Consider the following 22,354-nt stretch of genomic DNA (forward strand, 5'->3'; position numbering starts at 1 on the left):
TACCTGTGAGATTATGAGGGGACCCTCTGTGCTCCCAGAATCATTAGCATTGCACTGCAGTAGAGAAGCTGCCAGCCACTACATTCACCCTGAATCAACAGTCACTACACTCACCCTGAATCAACAGTCACTACACTCACCCTGAATCAACAGTCACTACACTCACCCTGAATCAACAGTCACTACACTCACCCTGAATCAACAGCTACTACACTCACCCTGAATCAACAGCCACTACACTCACCCTGAATCAACAGTCACTACACTCACCCTGAATATACAGCTATTACATTCACCCTGAATTAACAGTCACTACACTCACCCTGAATCAACAGCCACTACACTCACCCTGAATCAACAGTCACTACACTCACCCTGAATCAACAGCCACTACACTCACCCTGAATCAACAGCCACTACACTCACCCTGAATCAACAGTCACTACACTCACCCTGAATATACAGCTATTACATTCACCCTGAATTAACAGTCACTACACTCACCCTGAATCAACAGCCACTACACTCACCCTGAATCAACAGTCACTACACTCACCCTGAATATACAGCTATTACATTCACCCTGAATTAACAGTCACTACACTCACCCTGAATCAACAGCCACTACACTCACCCTGAATCAACAGTCACTACACTCACCCTGAATCAACAGCCACTACACTCACCCTGAATCAACAGTCACTACACTCACCCCGAATCAACAGCTACTACACTCACCCTGAATATACAGCCACTACACTCACCCTGAATATACAGCCACTACACTCACCCTGAGTCAACAGCCACTACACTCACCCTGAATCAACAGCCACTACACTCACCCTGAATATACAGCCACTACACTTACCTTGAATATACAGTCACTACACTCACTGAATAAACAGCCACTATACTCACCCTGAATATAAAGTCACTATACTTACCCTGAATCAACAGCTACTACACTCACCGTGAATCAACAGTCACTACACTCACCCTGAATATACAGCCACTACATTCACCCTGAATCAACAGTCACTACACTCACCCTGAATCAACAGTCAATACAATCGCCCTGAAATTACAGTCACTACACTCACCCTGAATATACAGCACCCTGCTCGCACATTCTCATATGGTTGTTGAATCTAGTCCTGGGCATTTTGGCACACCACAGATTATCAAACTTGCCCAAAGAAGCATGTCTTTCCTGTTTATTATGCATATTATGCCGTATAGTAACTGATGTGAAATTAAACTGTTGGATTTACCTTGCTATGCGCATTCCTTTACTCATTAGAGTCAGTGAGTCTGAAACCAGGCCATGCTGTAGAATCTATAATGGTCCCCTGAAGAATCGCCACAGAAGAGTCCAGACCTTATTATACTGCAATATTCCAGCCACAAATGCCTTCAGTAAGTACACACATAAAAGCCAAACACGTCTTTACTGGGAACCTCTTACATCCAGAGCCAATATCCTCTCTGTTAATTGAAAAATGGTACTGAGGACTAATCAAATTTTGAGCTTAAAGACGCATTTTGTAGCGTGAGGAGGGGAAACTGTAGAACGGCTTCTGCTGGCATGATCCTCCACAGTCCATGACATGGTTTAACACACCCTCAGAATTCACGAAACGCCCCTGAAGACCTCCGTAATCTCCCCTTTCTCCTCGCTTAATGGGAGATAATACAAGAGCGCGCCCGATGACTCAATACGCGACAGCGGCTTTATTTCGATAATTAATACCCAATGTTGGAAACAGATTTGTGATTTGCGGCACAGGTTGCGTGACTTAGCGCTGTCGGGCTCCCGTTGCAGCCATAGCCACATCCTTTCAGATCATCTTTTTTTTTTCAATGGTGCTAATTCTTTTTCTAAAGCCTGTTATCTCATTTAAGAGCATGCCACGGGATCCGGTGGCACCCTGACGTCTGTATTCATCCACCTCAAAATTAGTCCTGACACAAATTTAATGAAAGAGACAAAAAATGCACACACTCACTCCAACGCGCGAGATTAGAAGGTAGGTCATGAATATTAGAAATGTTCTTTCTACGGTTGGAGATTTGGTTATTTATTTATTTGTTTGTTTATTTTGTAGCGCTCTTTTAATTTGAGATACACTACATACATTTTAACGCTGTATGTTTGAAACTGTTTATAGTGGAATGTGATGTTTCTCTGGGCCAGGTCATGGTGAGAGTACTGAGAAAACAAGAAGATCTGCTTAGTAACACCCCAACACTCAACCCTGACACCCCAACACTCAACCCTGACACCCCAACACTCAACCCTGACATGCCAACACTCAACCCTGACACCCCAACACTCAACCCTGACACGCCAACACTCAACCCTGACACCCCAACACTCAACCCTGACACCCCAACACTCAACCCTGACACGCCAACACTCAACCCTGACACCCCAACACTCAACCCTGACACCCCAACACTCAACCCTGACATGCCAACACTCAACCCTGACACCCCAACACTCAACCCTGACACGCCAACACTCAACCCTGACACCCCAACACTCAACCCTGACACCCCAACACTCAACCCTGACATGCCAACACTCAACCCTGACACCCCAACACTCAACCCTGACACCCCAACACTCAACCCTGACACACCAACACTCAACCCTGACACACCAACACTCAACCTTGACACCCCAACACTCAAACCTGACACCCCAACACTCAATCCTGACCCCCCAACACTCAACCCTGACATGCCAACACTCAACTCTGACACCCCAACACTCAACCTTGACACCTCAACACTCAACCCTGACACCCCAACACTCAACCTTGACACCTCAACACTCACCCCTGACACCCCAAAACTCAACCCTGACACCCCAACACTCAACCCTGACATGCCAACACTCAACCCTGACACCCCAACACTCAACCCTGACCCCCCAACACTCAACCCTGACACCCCAACACTCAACCTTGACACCTCAACACTCACCCCTGACACGCCAACACTCAACCCTGACACCCCAACACTCAACCCTGACACCCCAACACTCAACCCTGACATGCCAACACTCAACCCTGACACCCCAACACTCAACCCTGACACACCAACACTCAACCCTGACACACCAACACTCAACCTTGACACCCCAACACTCAAACCTGACACCCCAACACTCAATCCTGACACGCCAACACTCAACCCTGACCCCCCAACACTCAACCCTGACATGCCAACACTCAACTCTGACACCCCAACACTCAACCTTGACACCTCAACACTCAACCCTGACACCCCAACACTCAACCTTGACACCTCAACACTCACCCCTGACACCCCAACACTCAACCCTGACACCCCAACACTCAACCCTGACATGCCAACACTCAACCCTGACACCCCAACACTCAACCCTGACACACCAACACTCAACCCTGACACCCCAACACTCAACCTTGACACCTCAACACTCACCCCTGACACCCCAACACTCAATCCTGACACCCCAACACTCAACCCTGACATGCCAACACTCAACCCTGACACCCCAACACTCAACCCTGACACCCCAACACTCAACCCTGACACACCAACACTCAACCTTGACACCCCAACACTCAAACCTGACACCCCAACACTCAATCCTGACACACCAACACTCAATCCTGACACCCCAACACTCAAACCTGACACCCCAGCACTCAACCCTGACACCCCAACACTCAACCCTGACACCCCAACACTCAACCTTGACACCCCAACACTCAACCCTGACACCCCAACACTCAACCCTGACACCCCAACACTCAACCCTGACACCCCAACACTCAAACCTGACACCCCAACACTCAACCCTGACACGCCAACACTCAACCTTGACACCCCAACACTCAATCCTGACAAGTCAACACTCAACCCTGACACCCCAACACTCAAACCTGACACTCTAGCACTCAACTCTGACACTCCAACACTCAACTCTGACATGCTAACACTCAACCCTGACACACCAACACTCAAACCTAACACTCAATCTCGACACTCTGACACCAGAAACGGCTGCAGAGAGATTGATCCGTAGTTCTGCTGAACGGCTTAATTAATCTATTAACCCGGCCAGTCACTACATAAAGAGTAGATGGCCAACTGCATCTGTCACCTTACTCTCCACCCTCACCCCCACCCCCACCCCCAGGCCCAGGCCCAGCCCAGAAAACGCTGCAGCAATAGCAGTGCTGATAAATCCCTGTATTTGAGGGAAAGAGGGGAGAAGACATGAAAGCAGTCATGGATGAAAGAAACTTGGATTTAATCTGTCTCTCCGTCTCGCTCCTTCCTCCAGTACACAGTGTGGATCATTGTCTGCGTGGCGTGGGTGGAGGCGGGTGGAGGCGGGTGGAGGCGGGGGCGTGCCAACAGATGGGGAGGGAGGGCTCCTATAATCAGCCCCACCCTCTAATGTACACAGTAATCTAATGGAATTCGGATGGACTTAGACACTGATAAAGAAAAGGAGCAGACCGGAGCTTTCAGTGTGTGTGGTGTGTGTGTGTGTGTGTGTGTCTGTATGTGAACGTGTGTATGTGTGTGTGTGTGTGTGTGTGTGTGTGTGTGTGTCTGTGTGTGAGCGTGTGTGTTTGTGTGTGTCTGTGTGTGAGCGTGTGTGTGTGTCTGTGTGTGAGCGTGTGTGTGTGTGTGTGTGTGTTTGTGTTTGTGTGTGTGTGTGTGTGTGTGTGTGTGTGTGTGTGTGTGAGTGTGTGTGTGTGTGTGTGTGTGTGTGTGTGTGTGTGTGTGTGTGAGTGTGTGTGCGTGTCTGTGTGTGAGCGTGTGTGTGTGTGTATGAGCATGTGTGTCTGTGTATGAGCGTGTGTGTGTGTGAGCATGTCTGTCTGTCTGTGACAGGTGTTTGGCCCCTACGTCAGTGATCTTCAGGACAGCTGTGAGGACACAGAGAGAGTCAGTAGGGACAAATGGGACGATTTTTAAAAAGAAGGACAGAAACCTGGACAACACAGCTCGCATCTGCACAAATAGAGACGGGTGGAGATAGATGGAGAAATGTGGAGATAGATGGAGTCGGATGGAGATTAGTGGTGACTGTTGGAGATTAATGCAGGGTGGAGTTGGGTGGAGTTTAATGGAGATAGGTGTACATGGGTGGAGATGGATGGAGATGGGTGGAGATGAATGGAGGCAGGTGGAGTTAGATGGAGACTGGTGGAGATGGATGGAGACGGGTGTGAAGATAATGCAACACAACAGTGTGATCTGCAAATCCATATGCATTCTTTGGGTTTGTATAATAAGGAACCCTGGACCACGTTAGGTAGACAGATCCAGAGAGCTGGAGGCCACTGCAATGTTCACTCTCCATGTGCACAGCGTGTTTAACAGGTACAATGATCTCACTGATCCTCATTAACCTGCATGAGTGTGAGGAGGGACAGAGCAGGACACACAGACACACGGACATACGGCAATCACAGAACTCATTATGCAGGCCAGAGAGAGGGCATGGGGATGAGAGAGAGAGGGAGAGAGAGAGCGAGAGAGAGAGAGAGAGAGAGAGAGAGAGAGATAGACAGGGAGAGAGGGAGGGAAAGACAGGGAGAAAGATAGAGAGACAGGGAGAGAGAGAGGGAAAGACAGGGAGAGAGAGAGAGAGAGAGAGAGAGAGAGGGAGAGAGAGGGGGAGAGAGAAAGAGACAGGGAGAGAGAGGGGGGGAGAGATTGAGAGAGGGAGAGTCAGAGAGAGAGAGGGAGAGAGAGATAGAGAGAGGGAGAGAGAGAAATAGAGAGGGGGAGAGAGAAAGAGAGAGGGAGAGACAGGCAGAGAGAGGGGGAGAGAGATAGAGAGAGGGAGAGTCAGGGAGAGAGAGAGAGGGAGAGACAGGGAGAGAGATGGAGAGAGAAAGGGAGAGAGGGATAGAGAGAAAGAGGGAAAGACAGAAAGTGAGAGAGAGGAAAAGAGAGGGAGGGAAAAAGAGAGAAAGAGAGAGAGAAAAATATAGAAGTATGGAAAGAGAGAGAAAAGATTTGACAAATCAGAACTGAAACATCACAATAGGGAACGATATGCAGTAACGAGCATCACTGGAAGCAAAACGACCATAGCAACAATTTTCCTAAGCCCCGCCCCCTCATTAAGGGGGTACTGATGCTGCACCGCACATGATGGCAGCCACCATGGCAACACAGTGGACTGGCACTACCAGTGAAGCTTGGCCCCACCCCCCCGCCCCGCACACCCCGCCGTCTGCTTTCGTCCTGTTTGCATGGGAGCAGCCGACCAGCACCGGCTCCAGGGACGCACGGCAAAGCCCGGGGGGGGGGGGCGAAGCGTGGTCTTGGAGTGTGGGCACAGCACCCGCCCCTCCGCAGGGCCCTCTCACAAACAGGGTCCAGGTGGGGGTGTGAGGGTGGAGGGGGTGTGAGGGTGGAGGTGGTGTATGACGGGGTGTAATTGTTGAGGGGCACCAGTCCAACATTGGGTCCCAGGGTTGGGAGGTCTTGATTCCAGAAAGTTCCATTTCCCGTGCCTGGCTGAGCATGGGTGGGCCGTAATTGTGCCCCCGGGTGCTTCCTCATGACTCTGCTACCCAAACTAGGAACAACCTGGCACTGGCTGGCCTGTGAGGCCCAGGACTGGCTGCTGGCTAGGTCTGACTCTGCAAGGTCTGATTCTGCTGGGTCTAACTCTGCTGGGTCTGACTCTGTTGGGTCTGATTCTGCTGGGTCTGATTCTGCTGGGTCTGATTCTGCTAGATCTGATTCTGAGCATGAACCAAGCTCCCAGTTCCAGCATCATAATTCTCTTTCATATCTCATTCTTCTTTGTCTGAAAGCTGGTTATATATTTGCCTGTAGATGGTTTATTGCCCTCGACTAAGCTTATATGTTATATGAGGGAGAGGATTCCAGGCGTTGCTTTAACTTTTTACTTACGTTGTAGAAAATGGGGGGGGGGGCGCTAAACTCGGTGATAGACGTTTTGAGCTTCGTCAACTCTTTTAATGGCATCTCCAGGAGGAACTATGAGAAGATTAAAACGCCCGTGCGTGTGTGTCGTTACAGCTCTAGCGTTAACTGTTCTGGACAGGTCTATCTCTCCGGGACAAAGACCTCGGTGATGAGGGGACCAGAGACCGAGTCAGCAGCGCGGGTGACAGTCAAACAGCGGGGAGTGAGCGCGTGAGGCCCGGGTGCGCGGAGGACACGGACCGGTAATGAATCTGCCAACAGTTCCTCACTATGGAAGGAAAAAATTGAAACTGAGATATATGACCGAATCCCCGCATTCATTAAAATGTACCTTAAAACATCAGTTCATTCTGGTGGTTTGACGAGGGTCGGACAGAGATGTTTAAGTTGGCAGCGGTGGCGGAACAGAGTGTGTCAGGCTCCCGTGTAATTACAGGCACCTTGTTCGCGGCTGAGAAAGGAAAAGTGCAGCGTTGCGACATTAGAGAAAGATGTGAGGATGAGGATGGCTCACTTCACCTTCAGCTGAGACTACCTCTGCGTCAGAGTACGTGTGTGGCGTGTTGAGGGATATTTGCCTTTTGTTTAACAATTAAAAAGGTGTTATATATAGTATATATAATACACTATATATATATATAGAGTGTGTGTGTGTGTGTGTGTGTGTGTGTGCTTTAATTCAGAAATAGCGTAATTCCAAGTTTTGAATTGATTTATTTGAAAATGCAACAGTATTGTTCATGTTTATACATTATATTCTTGCACACTGAGTCATGTATTTTCTGCAGGAGGTCAATAACCGCGTTTATGTTCAGTGTCTCAGAGTTGGGAGTCTCATCATGCCGCGCCGGGAAGATCTGAAGCAATACTGCACCCTGGTGGTAGGTTTACGTAACTAAACTATATAAATAGCTCTACATTATGCCTACACGTTGGCGTACTTACCTAACCCATAAAGTTTCTGGACGATAGGGGAGAGATTCAAACAAACATGATTGTTTGTCATCTTTGTCACATCTGATTGTTTGTGAACTGGCAAATCAAATGTGTTTTTTGTAGTAATACTACAGCTTTCTGACTCAAATCAGACACCTTCATACAGAGTGACTAAAACATACTGGACATAAACTTGCTCCAGTATTGTTCATGCTGTCTCCCGTCCTGTCTGACAGCCGTGCTACAGTGTGCTGGTTGCCCACTGGTCGTGCGTGGACGGTGGTTCGCTGTGTGCACAGCTGACCTCCGCCCCGCGGCGCCGATGTACACACACCAGCAGCAGACCGCACAGCACGCAGAAAAAGGAGGCGGCGGGGCCGAGCATGAAGGACGGGCCATAGTACACCACGAGGTGGAGGTTTGCGCAGGCGGAGAGGCGGCGCTGCTGGACGTAGCGCTCCAACGACGACGAGCCCTGGACCCACACCGCAAACAGCACCACCAGCACCAGCTGCACGACACCTGCGGACACCGTGACGCGTGCACATGGTGGCGTACATACAGTGGGATACAGGAGGAGGTCTCGGAGTCAGAAAGGCAGAACGTACTTATATAAAAATGTAATCAATGTTAATTAATGAATTAATTGAGCTATTTTACCACCAGTTATGAAGAAAGCTCCTCCAGCCTCATAAATACGGCGGTTCCCTGTTGGAATCCCACAGATTGTGATGAAAACTCCAATCACGACTGCAGTGAGTCCCAGCATGGCTAAAATACACCAGAAGGCCCTGTGCACTGGAGAGCACCGCACATGGAAGTTCAGAGGACTAAACATACACAGGAAATGACACTCTTATAAATGTGTTTCAGGTCTTTGAGGGTCAATTTCTCACCTGTTGTTGAATCCGGAGCTAAAATATTATCGGCCTGCCCAGACGGAGGAACGTGTGACAGGTAGGATTGCATGCACGTCTTCTCTGATGCTTGGTTGGCTGTGTGAAATAAAGCATGACACATAGTTTAAGTATCACAGTCACAGTTCAGACGGTTGATATTTTATGAGAAGTTATATCCAGTTAAATATTAAGACTTAAGCATTAAGATATAATGATACTTTGTGTACATTATCTTTTCATGTTAAAATATCCATAAGAATGGACTGAGCATGAGGTGGGGGCCTTGTGTGTTAACCTACTGATCCAGAAGTTCAACACACTCTCCTTTTCTCTTCGTGTGTCCTTCCTGTAAGTACATCTCCAGAAAATGCCCTCGTGGTAGGACAGCAGTTTTGCTGCAGGAACGCCGGACTCTTCTTGTAGGCCATCCTTCACATTTAAGCAGCGTTTTAATCTGACAGTGATTACTGTGAGTGCAAACAGGGACGTTGAACATGACACAGAAAAACCTTTCGTTTATCTCGTTTATAACAGCAATTGACTTCATAGTGAGTCTGTTGAGCTGCTAACGGGAGTTACATTAAATCTGGGAGCATTTAAATGAATTTTGTAGCTTCTTAAGTCTGATCACCAAAGACATCAGTCTATCTCTGCTCTTAAAAGAGCTATAATGTCCTTGCACCAGAGTCAAACTCACAGCTGTCCGTCTCAAATAGAACAGCAGCTGTTCTTGGGCTTCTTACCAAGTGCATGAAGTTCTGGTCCATTGTATCAAAAACGTGAACACAGTTAGCAGGACGCCTGAGAGCTGCTCTCTGACAGTAGGAGTGTGTCCTCACCTCTGTAGTGACTCTCGTCAGCTTTCCTGTGATCTGCGAATCACAGCTCTCGGAAGCCAGCAGCCAGTAGTCTGTGCCGAGAGACAGCAGAAGCAGAACACAGCCCACAGCTCCACAGAATCCGGCCAGAAACTGTAGGATCGCCGTCCGCATGGAGCTGGAGTCAGTCACCTGCAGGATTCACCGAGCCGCCTACAGTCCGGCACTTGTGTCTGCCACCGTGTCGTCCATGTCTGTCTCTCCCTCATCTCTGAGCAGTGCAGTGAGAGTACATGAAATATGTGTTTTCCCCACCCCATGTCTGGAATCATCAGTAGATATCACTTACAGATCCCAGGTCAGTTTAAAAGAGAAGCGTGTAATGGTTAAAGAATAACAGCTGCTAACAGGAGGTGCTTGGAATACATGATTGACAGGTATAGTTTTAGACCTGGTTCATGAGAGTCTTCCAGTGCGCTATAAGAGGTGGATGAGGTGGTGTTCAGCTGTACACAGGACAACCAGTCAAAATAGAACCTGTCATCATGTGTCACCAGCAGGCTAAAGATAGTTATGAAGTTTGTTCCAGTCTTTAACAGTTGTAGTGGTGTCACACAGTGAAGACTGTTTTAACTATTACAGGACTAACACACATTTGAATCGCAAAATGCCTGATAAGTTTATGTGCTGCCCTTAAACCCAAGCAAGGGCCACGGTATTAACTTTAATAGTTATTTACATTAATTCACTCATACACACTTAGAATAATATAAAACAAACAATTTTCATGTTCAAGATTCTAACAGTCTGACTTTTAATATTTCTTTATGATTGAATATTTAAATGTTATTATTCTACCCTGATGTGTACACATGGAAAATATTTAAACATCGTCTTGATTAAGCTTGCGTGTATGCTGATTCATTTGCGTGTATGCTGATTGTATGCTGAGTTATAATAGTTCACTAGTAAATGCATATTCATATTTATACATACATACATACATACATACATACATATATATATAAATAAATATACATATTTTATGATCTTCAGTTTTGATCTTCAGTTTTGCCTTTCAGTCTTAACCTAATTGGACTTTTGATGAGTTTCTATTCAGTGTAGAGTTGCAGCTGTACTCACTAATAAACTATATTAGAGAATTTATTAAATAGCTGCTCAGAATCATAGAGCCACTCTGTTGGGAGTTGTACAGTTAGAGTACACAGTCCATCCGTCACTGAACCTTTAGACTCCTCATCAATAGCCAATCTGCAGCCTGTCATTACGCGCCAGTAAAATACAGTGTCTGATCATTACAGCTGGAGTTTAGGTGTAACAAAGTGTGTGTTTCTAGTCATCTTTATGTATATGTCAATATTGACAAATGGAAAAGAACAATCACCATAAAATGGCAAACATAAAAACAGAACATGCTTCACATAGCAAATATAGCAAAATCAATATTCTAAGAGCGAGTGTGTGGGTGTGAACAACACCGCCCCCAAACAAGGGGTGGGGATCACTTATGATTACGCCACTGCTGATAGGACTAGACTGTGCATATACACAGTTACAGTATGATCGTGTAATGGGTTACATCACTTACTTTAAGACATGAAATCAAAAATAAATCAAAAAATCTTTTTTTTTGTCCCCACAATGCACTGCAGGGGCAAAAACACAACATAATACTGTAACTACAGAACCACATGCATCATAGAAGATGGTTCTGAGTGTCTTTTTACACATAGAAGTGAAGGACACAACTACACAAAACAATACACAACGTACCACATCTACACAAACAATACACAACAAGTTACTTTGCAGGTCACATTTTATTAGCAGTATCTTCAATTGCCAAAAATAATTCATTACATACAATTCATGCTGGCAACAAACCTTGCTTTGGTGGGCATGACGACAACGATTACTACATGACTACTATGACTTCTATCACTACTACATGACTGCTATGACTTCTATCACTACTACATGACTGCTATGACTTCTATCACTACTACATGACTACTATGACCTCTATCACTACTACATGACTACTATGACTTCTATCACTACTACATGACTACTATGACTACTATCACTACTACATGACTACTATGACTTCTATCACTACTACATGACTACTATGACTTCTATCACTACTACATGACTGCTATGTGTCACATCTAGCTCCGCCCCCTCTTCTGTCATGTCTTTGTTGTGTTAATGTTTGGTCTTCCCATGTGTTCTCCTGCCACGCCCCTGTCATTTGTTACTCCTCCCCCTTTGTCATTGTAATCACCTGTTTCTAGTTTGCTTGTTCGTTTGGTAGTAGTATATATTCCTCTTGTTTTCTGTGTAAGGTGTAAGGGTTCTCTTTGTAATTTCTGTCTGTCTTTCTCACAGTCACTCCGGTTAATTGTAAAGGCTTCAGTTTGGTTTGCTTTGTTTTTCTCCTTTGGTACTCTGTATGTCATGTCTCAGTTTGTGATTGTTATCAGCTAGTTCTTCTCTTTTGTAGGTATATGTAGGTCGTTATTAGTGGTCTTGATTTATATTGTCAGAATTGTAGTATCTAGGGCAGGTATGTGCAGACTGTACTCTGCTTGTGTTATCTATTTCCTGTAAATATATCTGTTTTGATTTATTAGTACTGTAAGAGCCATGTTGAGAAATGCAGTACATGTGTTTACGCACTAGGGGAGTGTGTATGTGCTTCAATTGCAGTTAAATCAATTCAGTTCTGTTTAAGTTCTTTAGACGGTCGGGTTGAGGTGATACAGTTTTCTGACCGACCGACCAGTTAAGATAGACATGTACAGCTTGGATTATTGATATTTTTTGTATTTTGACCTTATGTCAGTAAACATTGTTACATGAAGATTTTCTGAGCTTGAGGAAATTTTGTCGCGTCAGACTGGTTGCTATTCACCCGCTCCGTTGTTGGTAAGCAGAGCAAGAAAGAGTTGCCACTACAAGTACCTTGCTTTGTGTTTTGTTTGATTATCTTGGTCTCCCTCTAGTGTTCAGTGAGCACCTTTACTGCTAGTTAAGCAGCCGCGTCAGTCACGTGCCCGTCGTGTGGGTGCGGTAACTCTAAATATAGAGATCAGCCCAGTTCTTGGTAGACCCGGCCCTCTACAGCACGTATATTCACCTTCTAGAGCAGTGGTTCTCAAACTGTGGTACGCGTACCACTGGTGGTACGCAGAGCACCCCGCGGTGGTACGCCAGATGAGCTCGGAAAATAAAAGATGCTTTGAGTTTTTTTTTTTTTTTTTTTTTTTTTTTTTTTTTTTACACACACACAACACATTTTTTTAATTAAAACAGAATTATGACAAGTCCTGAAATTCAGAAACTAAAAGGGATGACTCGTATTATTTGCGGAGAAAATGTCGCTAAACAGCTCGATCTGGTGCATCTTTCAAACGACACAGTCACTCGCAGAATTGATGAAATGGCGAACAACGTCAGACAAACATTGACCGAGAGAATTAAAATGAGTAAATGCTTCTCACTGCAGTTAGATGAATCCATAGATGTCGCAGATTTAGCCAACTTGCTCGTTTCCGTGCGATATGAGTATGAGGGCATGTCGCACGAAGACTTTTTGTGCTGTAAACCCCTACCAACACGAACTACAGGAGAACTACATTATAACATATGTGTGTAATGAGCAGGGTTGCCAACTTTCACGCATTGAGCGTGAGAGACACGCATTTGACCGTCTTCACACGCCACACATCCGATTTCTCACGCCGACAAAAAAAAAATCTAGTTTATTTACCTCTGATCCACATCTATGATTCAATGAGTTACTAGTTTGCTCTGGCACCAACCACCGCGATATAATACTTATCTTGTGTCCATTTTACATCCTCCCGGTAACAATTTACGTTCGCTAACCCCCCGTCAACAACTTAAACTCGCCAAACAGCTTTTTCTTTTTTTTTTTGGGGGGGGGGGGGTGGTACGTGGAGGTTTTTCGTTTGACAGTTGGTGGTACTTTGTGTAAAAAGTTTGAGAACCACTGTTCTAGAGCTACCACCTCACACTATGACTACTACATGACTACATATGTAAATGGTAAAATATGCAAAGTGCATGAGTACTTCGCAGAAAATTGCAAATTTGATCTCAGGATGGATTTTACAGCAGTTTTGTCACATCTGCATTCTGCTCCCATGTAAATGAATGAATTTTAATTTTATTCTACTGCAGTCTACCCAACACTGGCTCGAGTTATACTCATCTGACCAGTAGATGGCACCAAACCCAGTTCTGAATTCAGACGAAGGCACCAGAGGAACTGAGCAGTTTTCTGCAAGTTTGAGCAGTGTAGAGAGATGAGAGCTGGTGTGTCGTGGTGTGTGGTCTCTGGATGCATCACATCGTGTGTCTTAATCATCAGAGGTTGAGAGGGTCTTCAAGAGCAAAGCAGCGGGTCCCGTCAGAATCAGTGGATCCTCCTCAGACTGACTGACGTTTTCTACCACCTCTTCCTCCATTCCCAGTCAGAACACTGTACCAACTTTATGGAAGTCTGATGTTTGGAGTCTTTAAGAGACGTGTCCTACCACAGTGACGAGACTTCAGTTTGTGTATAAACAAAAAAAAGTTTGGATGATGTAGTGTTGATGTTGCTCCTTCATACCAGTGAACACCTGGAGAAACCAGAATAATTTGTTAGGATGTTTTTGGGGACTATGTCAGTGCAGTTAACCCTTTCCACCATCTGTCAGAGCAGGGGATTTAGGAGACGAAATCCCCCGCAGATTTTTTACGGTAGTGGAGCCAAACGCCTTGTCCGTGCAATAAGCAGTATTACAAGCGTGAGAAAACAAAACTAAGTCGCCACTCAAATCAAAGATTTTTAATAATAAAATCACAATTTTCTGATGTACAGGTTTTAGAGAGCGAAACTGTAGACTGTATATAAAGTACCCACATGTGTCCCACACTCACACGTCTCACACATGTTTTCCACACACACACGTGTCCAACACATACCCACACACGTCCCACACACTTTCACGTGTCCCACACACCCACATGTCCCACACTCTGGTGTTATACCTCTCTGAACATTAGAAGAAGCAGAAACATACTTTGTTGAAAACAAACTCTAGTCTCAGTTGTCAGTGATGCCTTTTAGGAAATCAATAAAAAAGAAACATAAGACATTCCAAATCCATCGGTCGTCAGAGAGACTCTGGCTGCAGGAAAATATGTCAGCCGTTTAACAAAGAAAATGATGTGGGTCACGGCACATGTATGGACTGCCCATCAGTACGTCATGCCAATAGTAAGTCTACATAAATCATATTAAAGCTTCACAGACTATGAAGGGTCACAGGTACTTAGAGAGTCATGCTAATGGAGATGATGCTAATGGATGAGAGTTGGGCTCACGAGATGATGCTGCTAGTAGAGAGTTGGGCTCAAGTAAACCAGCGCTTTGAAGATTTCACATGATTTCAAGCTAAACCGTGTGATGTTTGATATTGACTGTGTTTTGTGTCTGTTTTGTGTCTGTGAATGGGACATGGATGTTCAGTGTTAACACAATATTTTTGTGTTGTGGATATGGTATTTGTTTGTTATGAATGAATGAATGAATGAATGAATGAATGAATGAATGTTCAACTTATATAGTGCCTTTCTAGATACCCAAGGTTGCTTTTACACTTTTAACACAGGTACAACTCTTACACGACCAATCACACACCGGCGAGAAGCAGCAGCCAATTGCGCACAGCGTACTCTCTACCGGGATCCACAGCCCCCTGGGGGACTGAATGCAGGAAGGGGAGAGAGGACAGACCCTAGTGACAGAGCACCATCCACCACTGGACATACAAGCACATTCATGCAGAGAAACTCAGACAACTGCTTTTATTGAACATGAAGACACAGACACACTCAGGGAGAATTTGTCAGGGAATCAGGGAGGGCCAATTTACCTAACCTCCATGTTTTTGGACTGAGGGAGGAAACCGGAGACCCCGGAGGAAACCCACACAGACACAGGGAGAACATGGAAACTCCATTCGTGTATATGGCATCTGTTTCACATGGGGCAGTCATGGCCTGGTGGTAGGGAACTGGTCTTGTGACCGGAGGGTTGTGGGTTCGATTCCCAGAACTGAGGCCATGACTGAGGTGCCCTTGAGCAAGGCACCTAACCCTAACTGCTCCCCGGGCGCCGGGCTAGGGCTGCCCACCGCTCTGGGCACGTGTGATTCACAGCCCCCTAGTAATTACTAGTGTGTGTGTGTGTTCTAACTGCACAGATGGGTTAAAAGCGGAGGACAAATTTCGATTGCGGTGTAAAAATCACAATTGACAAAATACGGTTAAATTAAATTTAAAATGGAATTATACTGTACATGTACAAGTAAAAAATGTATTTCCATTTGTGTTTATTGAAGACAAATCATAGAGTATTGTCAAGTCAAATGTATATATATATATATGTCACAAAGCAGCTTTGCAATTGCATGGGTCCAGATCCCTAAAGCCAGCGGTGAAAGTGGCAAGGAGAAATTCCCTAGGCAGGGATTAGGAGAAAACCTTGGGAGGACCAAGACTCAAAAGGGAACCCATCCTCCACTGGGTGGCCCAGCTAGTAGCGGTTCATATTTATAGGTCTATTTCTAGGCCGAGCAGTCCATCCAGTGTAGATGTTGGGTGTGAGGTAGGAGTCTGAGGCACATCCACTGGCAAGACAGACCATTTTCTAGATGCTCTTATGTGTCTTTGTAGAAGCATGTACTCAGGATCAATCAAATAAAACCTCAAATCACCAAACCAAAAATGAAATTAAACATACATATATAACACGTGCCAGTGATTAGCATGTGGCTCTGGCAGGCTTATCTATAGCAGCATAACTAAAGAGAGGGACCACGGAGACATTCCACCCAAGAAATCATCACAACTACAGTGATCACATGACATGGATGACAGCATCAACATCTCAGATTACCAGAACACTCAATGACTGGGGGGCCCTCTAAGCTCCACACTTTCATATGTAGAATATTGACTGAAGGCTTGATTAAATAGGTGAGTCTTAAGTCTAGATTATATAGATTAGAACTGTGAATCTTGGATTGGAGCTGGAAGACTATTCCATAACTGAAGGGCTAAAGGAGAAGGCTCCTAATTTTTAGAACTAAGAGAGCACACCAGTGGCAGAGCCAAAGGGGGGCAGGGGTGGCACGTGCCCCCCCCCCAACAGAGCCCTTGCCACCCCTACTGCCACGCCTTATAGGTCAACATAAGAATTTTAAAATCAATTCGCTGGGATTTTGTGTAGGACCAGTGTAACGCTGGGAGAGTAGGACTAATATGATCAAATTTTCTAGCCCTGGTTAGCTGCAGCATTCTGTACAAGTTGGAGTTTCTTTAGGGACTGTTCAGAGCATCCAATTGAAAGACCGTTACAGTAGTCTAATCTTAACGAGACATAAACGTCTACCAGTTTCTCTGCATCAGATAACGAAAGTAAATGTCTCAGCTTGGCGATATTACGTAAATGGAGAAAGGCAGCCTTAGTGACATTGTGTGTGTGTGACAGATGAAGGATCAGAATCAGTAGTGACACCTAAACTTTTTGCGGTAGATTTAGGCGATTTAGGCGTTACAAAAAAGCTATGAAATACTACATCTATGAATGATTGTGCCTACTAACATACATAATGAGAATAATATGGGCCCCAATACAGTATTGGAGTTCAAACAGCAAGTTATTGTCTCTGAATTTATTTTATGAATTTATCTTATGTCTTGCAATCATTATCAGATAACGAAAATCCAGACTGAAATTTTATTTGTAATATGTGTGAGTGAAGATTCTGTGTCATGATCTGCTTTTCGTGATCAGCTCTCGTGAGATCTTGTTGACGGTCATGCATCTATCGTAGGGAGCGAGTGTTCTGAGACTATTTGGCAGTTAATGGGTTAAAGTAATCTAACCCTCACCTTGACCCTTGAGTTGATATGTGGTCCAAAACTGCAAAGTGTGTAATACCTACAACACTCCGAAATCCAGGGATAGGACAAGGTTTAATCTGGAAACCATAACCTGAAACTACATGTCCAATTCAAGCTCTGATTCTCTCATTTCCTCAGAAGAATCTTGATGAAACCATTTCCTGTTTGTACAGGAAGTAGCTGCCTGTTTTTCAGGAAGTAGCTGGCTATTAGGAAAGAAACTTCTAATCTGTTTAGTTTCCTCTTGTGTTTTTAATAATTAAGCAAGAGTGGGACATAGAGGTATATACTACATATAATAAAATTACAGTAAAATAATAATACAGTGAAAACACTATAATACAAGACTTGTTCATGTTCTTTTGTTCGCGTAAGCTCATACATTTGTAACATAAAGCAGTAATACAGAAATTACATCAAAATATTAAAGGGATGTGTGTAAATTAAAGAGTATATCCTTCTGTATCCATACCACAGAATCACATTGTTCGTCCTCACCAAATTACATTTGTGGATTAACATTTCGCTAAAATGACTGTATACAGGTCAATGTCAGTCAAGAATGGAAAAGATTCAGTAGATTTGGTTGTTTGAAGTCTTAGATATAAGACAGACCAAGTGTCGTGTAGAATGTGAGGAAAACGTCGAATTGTTGAATGTGTGTATATTTACAGCAAATTACCACGCGGTGGCAGCACAATATTACCTTAAATACAGCCACGCAGCTCAATGTTTGCAATGACAAAAACACATTATATCGAAAATGAGTATCGAAAATATAAAGAATGCTGTATAGTCAAATAGTCTAGCCGTTATGCATGGGAAACAGTGATGTAGTACCTAATTAATGGTGTGGTAAATAAGTAATGGTAAGGGTACCTGAGGTATATAAATTAGAGGTATATAAATCTTCAGACCCACGGCACCAGGGTCACACACACACGTCCCTACACACACCGAGCTCATGTATTTTTCAGGTTCATATCTACTAATATTTGCCAGTATATGCAGTTATTACAAATAAGCCGGCAGTCATTGCTCGCCACCGAGCATGCGCAGAGGCACTGCCTTGCGTTCAATCACAAGAATCTTGCCCATTTGCGCATTTATTTTATTATTATCTTTACAAAATTAGAGGAATTTCCATTTGTAATGGAAACACCAGGTCAACGTGCGGGCCAAATCGCACGCGCGGACGCAGAGTGGAGCGCGCGCGGTGGGTGGTTCAGAGCCGGTGACGTCAGACGCGAGGGGCGGGGCCAGTGCGCAGTGGCGCAGGAAGGAGCGCGCGCCGGCCTGCAGGGCGCCGCCTACGGAGGAGCGCGCGTGTGTCGGGATCCGCGTGTAAACATGGACCTCGCGGCGCAGTGAGACGTAAGTCCGCGTGGCGTTGACGTTTGGGGACGCGGCCGTGGGAGCGTCACGCGTGTCTGAGCGGACCGTGTGCGACGGGCCGTGATTAACGGGGACAAACTTGGAGGCGCCGCGGGGGCGCGCATGCCCCGCGGGGGCGCGCATGCCCCGCACTGCCCCGCTGTTTGTTTACTTGCGTGTTCGGCGGACCGTCGAATATATTCACTGTAGAATATATAGAATTAATATATAGAATTAAAGACACCAGGGCCGGCGGGGTCCTGCCTGACGTAGCGCTGTGTTTTCGGTGTTGGTATTAGGCGAAAAGCCGACGGTTCCTCACCTTTCACTAGGAAATATCGTTTAAAAGAGTCTTTACAATGTGCAAGGGGTTAAACGAGGCTTTACAACGTACAATCGTGTCTCGCGTTAAGATATTCTCATCGTCATAACATAGTTATGTCATGGTTAAAACATAGTTGTGTTTTATGAAAGTATGGTCAACAACCCAGTTTTAGGTCAGTCCAACGCCTAATGTTGATAACTTGTAGTATTTGAGGTATTTGGACCATGCATCCGCACATGAGTTGTAAACAAGTAATAAGATCAAAATTCTTATTTATTTAGTTACTGGTTCACGTCAATATGAAGTTGGCATTTTGTAATGGCAAACCAGCCGCAGACGCAGCTACAGAAGCACAATGCACGTGATTAAAGGCGCATTTGTTCGTGTCTGAAGGTCTGGACGCTGCTGCGGGGCTTTAGCAGTCAGTGGTTTGAAGGTTGTCGGGAGTGCTAACGGATTTGCTTTACTGTTGCATGAACACGTGAGCGAGAAAAGTGTCGCGAAGCTGCGGTAGTTGCACGCGAGTAACAGGAAAACAAGACGCCCCGCGTGCATGTGTAGGGTGCATGTGTAGGGTGCATGTGTAGGATGCATGTGTAGGGTGCACGTGTAGGGTGCACGTGTAGGATGCACGTGTAGGATGCACGTGTAGGATGCACGTGTAGGGTGCACGTGTAGGGTGCACGTGTAGGATGCACGTGTAGGGTGCACGTGTAGGGTGCACGTGTAGGGTGCATGTGTAGGGTGCACGTGTAGGGTGCACGTGTAGGGTGCACGTGTAGGGTGCACGTGTAGGATGCATGTGTAGGTTGCATGTGTAGGGTGCATGTGTAGGGTGCAGTAGCTGGTTGTGGACAGATCCCTCCTGTCCAGCACTAACTGGCTACCCGACTGTTTTTCCTAATCCAAGTTAAATTGAAACTCCTGGATGATTGCTCCTGTTTGCTGGCCCTAGTCCAGCTCTGAGGGTTCCTGGTTTATGTCAGTTTAGTTTTGATTATCAACCCGAGATTAATTTGTTACTGAGGGTACGTGGCTGAGTTATCACCTTTTCGTTAGGGTTAGGGTGTCTCTGCAATGTACATGCATCTTAATGTCCAGCTATTTGGGCTATTCGGAGCTGTCTGGTCACTCTTTGGTATTCTACTGTATTCAGGCATTCATGAGGCCATCTGTATTATCCCAGGGCCTGTAACACTTCCATCAACAAAGTGCTGGTTTCTGTGAAGGAGCAGACCTTCTAAGAATGGTCACAGAGTTCAGTGGGCATTTTAAATTGGTATCTGGATGTGGGCGTCCCAAAGTCCAGAAACAACAGTTGGAATACACTTGTTTTACATATTTAGCTCCTAACCCTAAACCCTAAATCCTAAATCCTAATCCTAGGGCATCACATCTCTTCATTGTTTCCAGGACGATGGAAAATCTTTACCTTTGTGGTTAAAAAGTTGAGAATTGTTTGAGTTTCTATGTCAGTGAAATCTGTTCATTAAGGCGCTTGAGAAGGAGCCCTAGCTCAGACATGCTAACCCTAACACCTAACACATAACCCATACAATCTCTAACCCTAACACCTAACACATAACCCATACAATCTCTAACCCTAACACATAACCCATACAATCTCTAACCCTAACACCTAACACATAACCCATACAATCTCTAACCCTAACACCTAACACATAACCCATACAATCTCTAACCCTAACACCTAACACATAACCCATATAATCTCTAACCCTAACACCTAACACATAACCCATACAATCTCTAACCCTAACACCTAACACATAACCCATACAATCTCTAACCCTAACACCTAACCCATACAATCTCTAACCCTAACACCTAACACATAACCCATACAATCTCTAACCCTAACACCTAACACATAACCCATACAATCTCTAACCCTAACACCTAACACATAACCCATACAATCTCTAACCCTAACCAGCTCAGGCATGCTGTATTCAGCTTGGGGTTTCCAATGGTCCTAGTCCAAACTAATTCTGATAGCGTGTTCACAGCCTGGCGCACAGTTAGCATGACTGCACTTCCTGTGCCCCGTGTTTAAGCCACATGGTGTTCAGAGTGGAGTGAGCTGGCAGAGCAGGAGGGCTTGCAGAATGATGTTCCCAACGTCGAGATGTTCCAGAGTGAGACAGAGTTCAGGAAACCACCTGCACTCTATTGAGTATGGGATCAACTGAAGGAGACTCACACAGCCTTACCTGACCTGCAGCTGCAGAGACTAACAGAAACGTCAGACATGTTCCATAACCATTATGTTTGTGTACAGGTTCATCCTGATTTGTTGGTTGAGTTATCAATATTTGGTTAGATACATTTAAAAGTCCTCTGAACTGGAAAACATGTTTTAAAAGTAGATGCAGTTTCCTATTGGAATTAGTGAGTTAAATGTTTTGCAAACTTGTGTGGCACTTCTGTACCTGTTGCATTCTTAAGATGCTTCTTGTCTCTGATATCTCCACTTTGTTTAACTTTTTGCAAACTGGAGATGAAAACCAAACAGAAACTAATATCTGAAACTGGGAAAAGGAAGAATTACAGAAGTGCATCTGTGTGCTTTGTTCTTCAGTGACACAAGACGTGTGTGTCAGCACTGACCTTTACCACAGTCTCATCTCCAACACCTGTGCAGTGGAAAAAAGATGTTTGTGGTCGTTAAGGCACTGAGCCGGAGCGCCAGCTCAGACATGCTAACACTAACACCTAACCCTAACCCATACAAACACTAACACCTAACCCTAACCCATACAAACACTAACACCTAACCCTAACCCATACAAACACTAACACCTAACCCTAACCCATACAAACACTAACACCTTACCCTAACCCATACAAACACTAACACCTAACCCTAACCCATACAAACACTAACACCTAACCCTAACCCATACAAACACTAACACCTAACCCATACAAACACTAACACCTAACCCATACAAACACTAACACCTAACCCATACAAACACTAACACCTAACCATA

The 22,354-nt window shown here is 45.1% G+C and overlaps 2 protein-coding genes across 2 annotated transcripts in view; one reads left to right on the forward strand and one right to left on the reverse strand.

Moving 5' to 3' along the window:
- Nucleotides 1-7,678: 7,678 nt before the first annotated feature.
- On the reverse strand, nucleotides 7,679-9,927 carry tmem182b (transmembrane protein 182b). The gene is made up of 5 exons (XM_076992636.1): nucleotides 9,653-9,927; nucleotides 9,113-9,242; nucleotides 8,811-8,909; nucleotides 8,575-8,712; nucleotides 7,679-8,436 (listed from the first exon to the last, which is right to left on the reverse strand). The coding sequence occupies exons 1-5, from the start codon at nucleotides 9,803-9,805 to the stop codon at nucleotides 8,156-8,158; spliced, it is 801 nt and encodes a 266-aa protein (XP_076848751.1). The 5' UTR covers nucleotides 9,806-9,927; the 3' UTR covers nucleotides 7,679-8,155.
- Nucleotides 9,928-18,889: 8,962 nt separating this feature from the next.
- inpp4ab (inositol polyphosphate-4-phosphatase type I Ab) overlaps nucleotides 18,890-22,354 on the forward strand; it is a 42,567-nt gene continuing 39,102 nt past the window's right edge. The window contains 1 exon segment of the mRNA XM_076992610.1: nucleotides 18,890-19,012. The gene's annotated coding sequence lies outside the window, so the exon portion shown is untranslated.

Source organism: Brachyhypopomus gauderio, unplaced genomic scaffold, assembly GCF_052324685.1.
Source record: "Brachyhypopomus gauderio isolate BG-103 unplaced genomic scaffold, BGAUD_0.2 sc95, whole genome shotgun sequence".
NCBI lineage: Eukaryota > Metazoa > Chordata > Actinopteri > Gymnotiformes > Hypopomidae > Brachyhypopomus > Brachyhypopomus gauderio.

Bases quoted from the DNA above. Each gene is read 5' to 3' on its own strand.
- tmem182b (XM_076992636.1), bottom strand. From the start codon at position 9,805: ATGCGGACGGCGATCCTACAGTTTCTGGCCGGATTCTGTGGAGCTGTG. The intron at 8,910-9,112 runs GTAGGTTAACAC...TATTTCACACAG, and splicing joins TGTGTTGAACTTCTGGATCA to CCAACCAAGCATCAGAGAAG. The intron at 8,437-8,574 runs GTAAAATAGCTC...CGGTGTCCGCAG, and splicing joins AGCTTTCTTCATAACTGGTG to GTGTCGTGCAGCTGGTGCTG.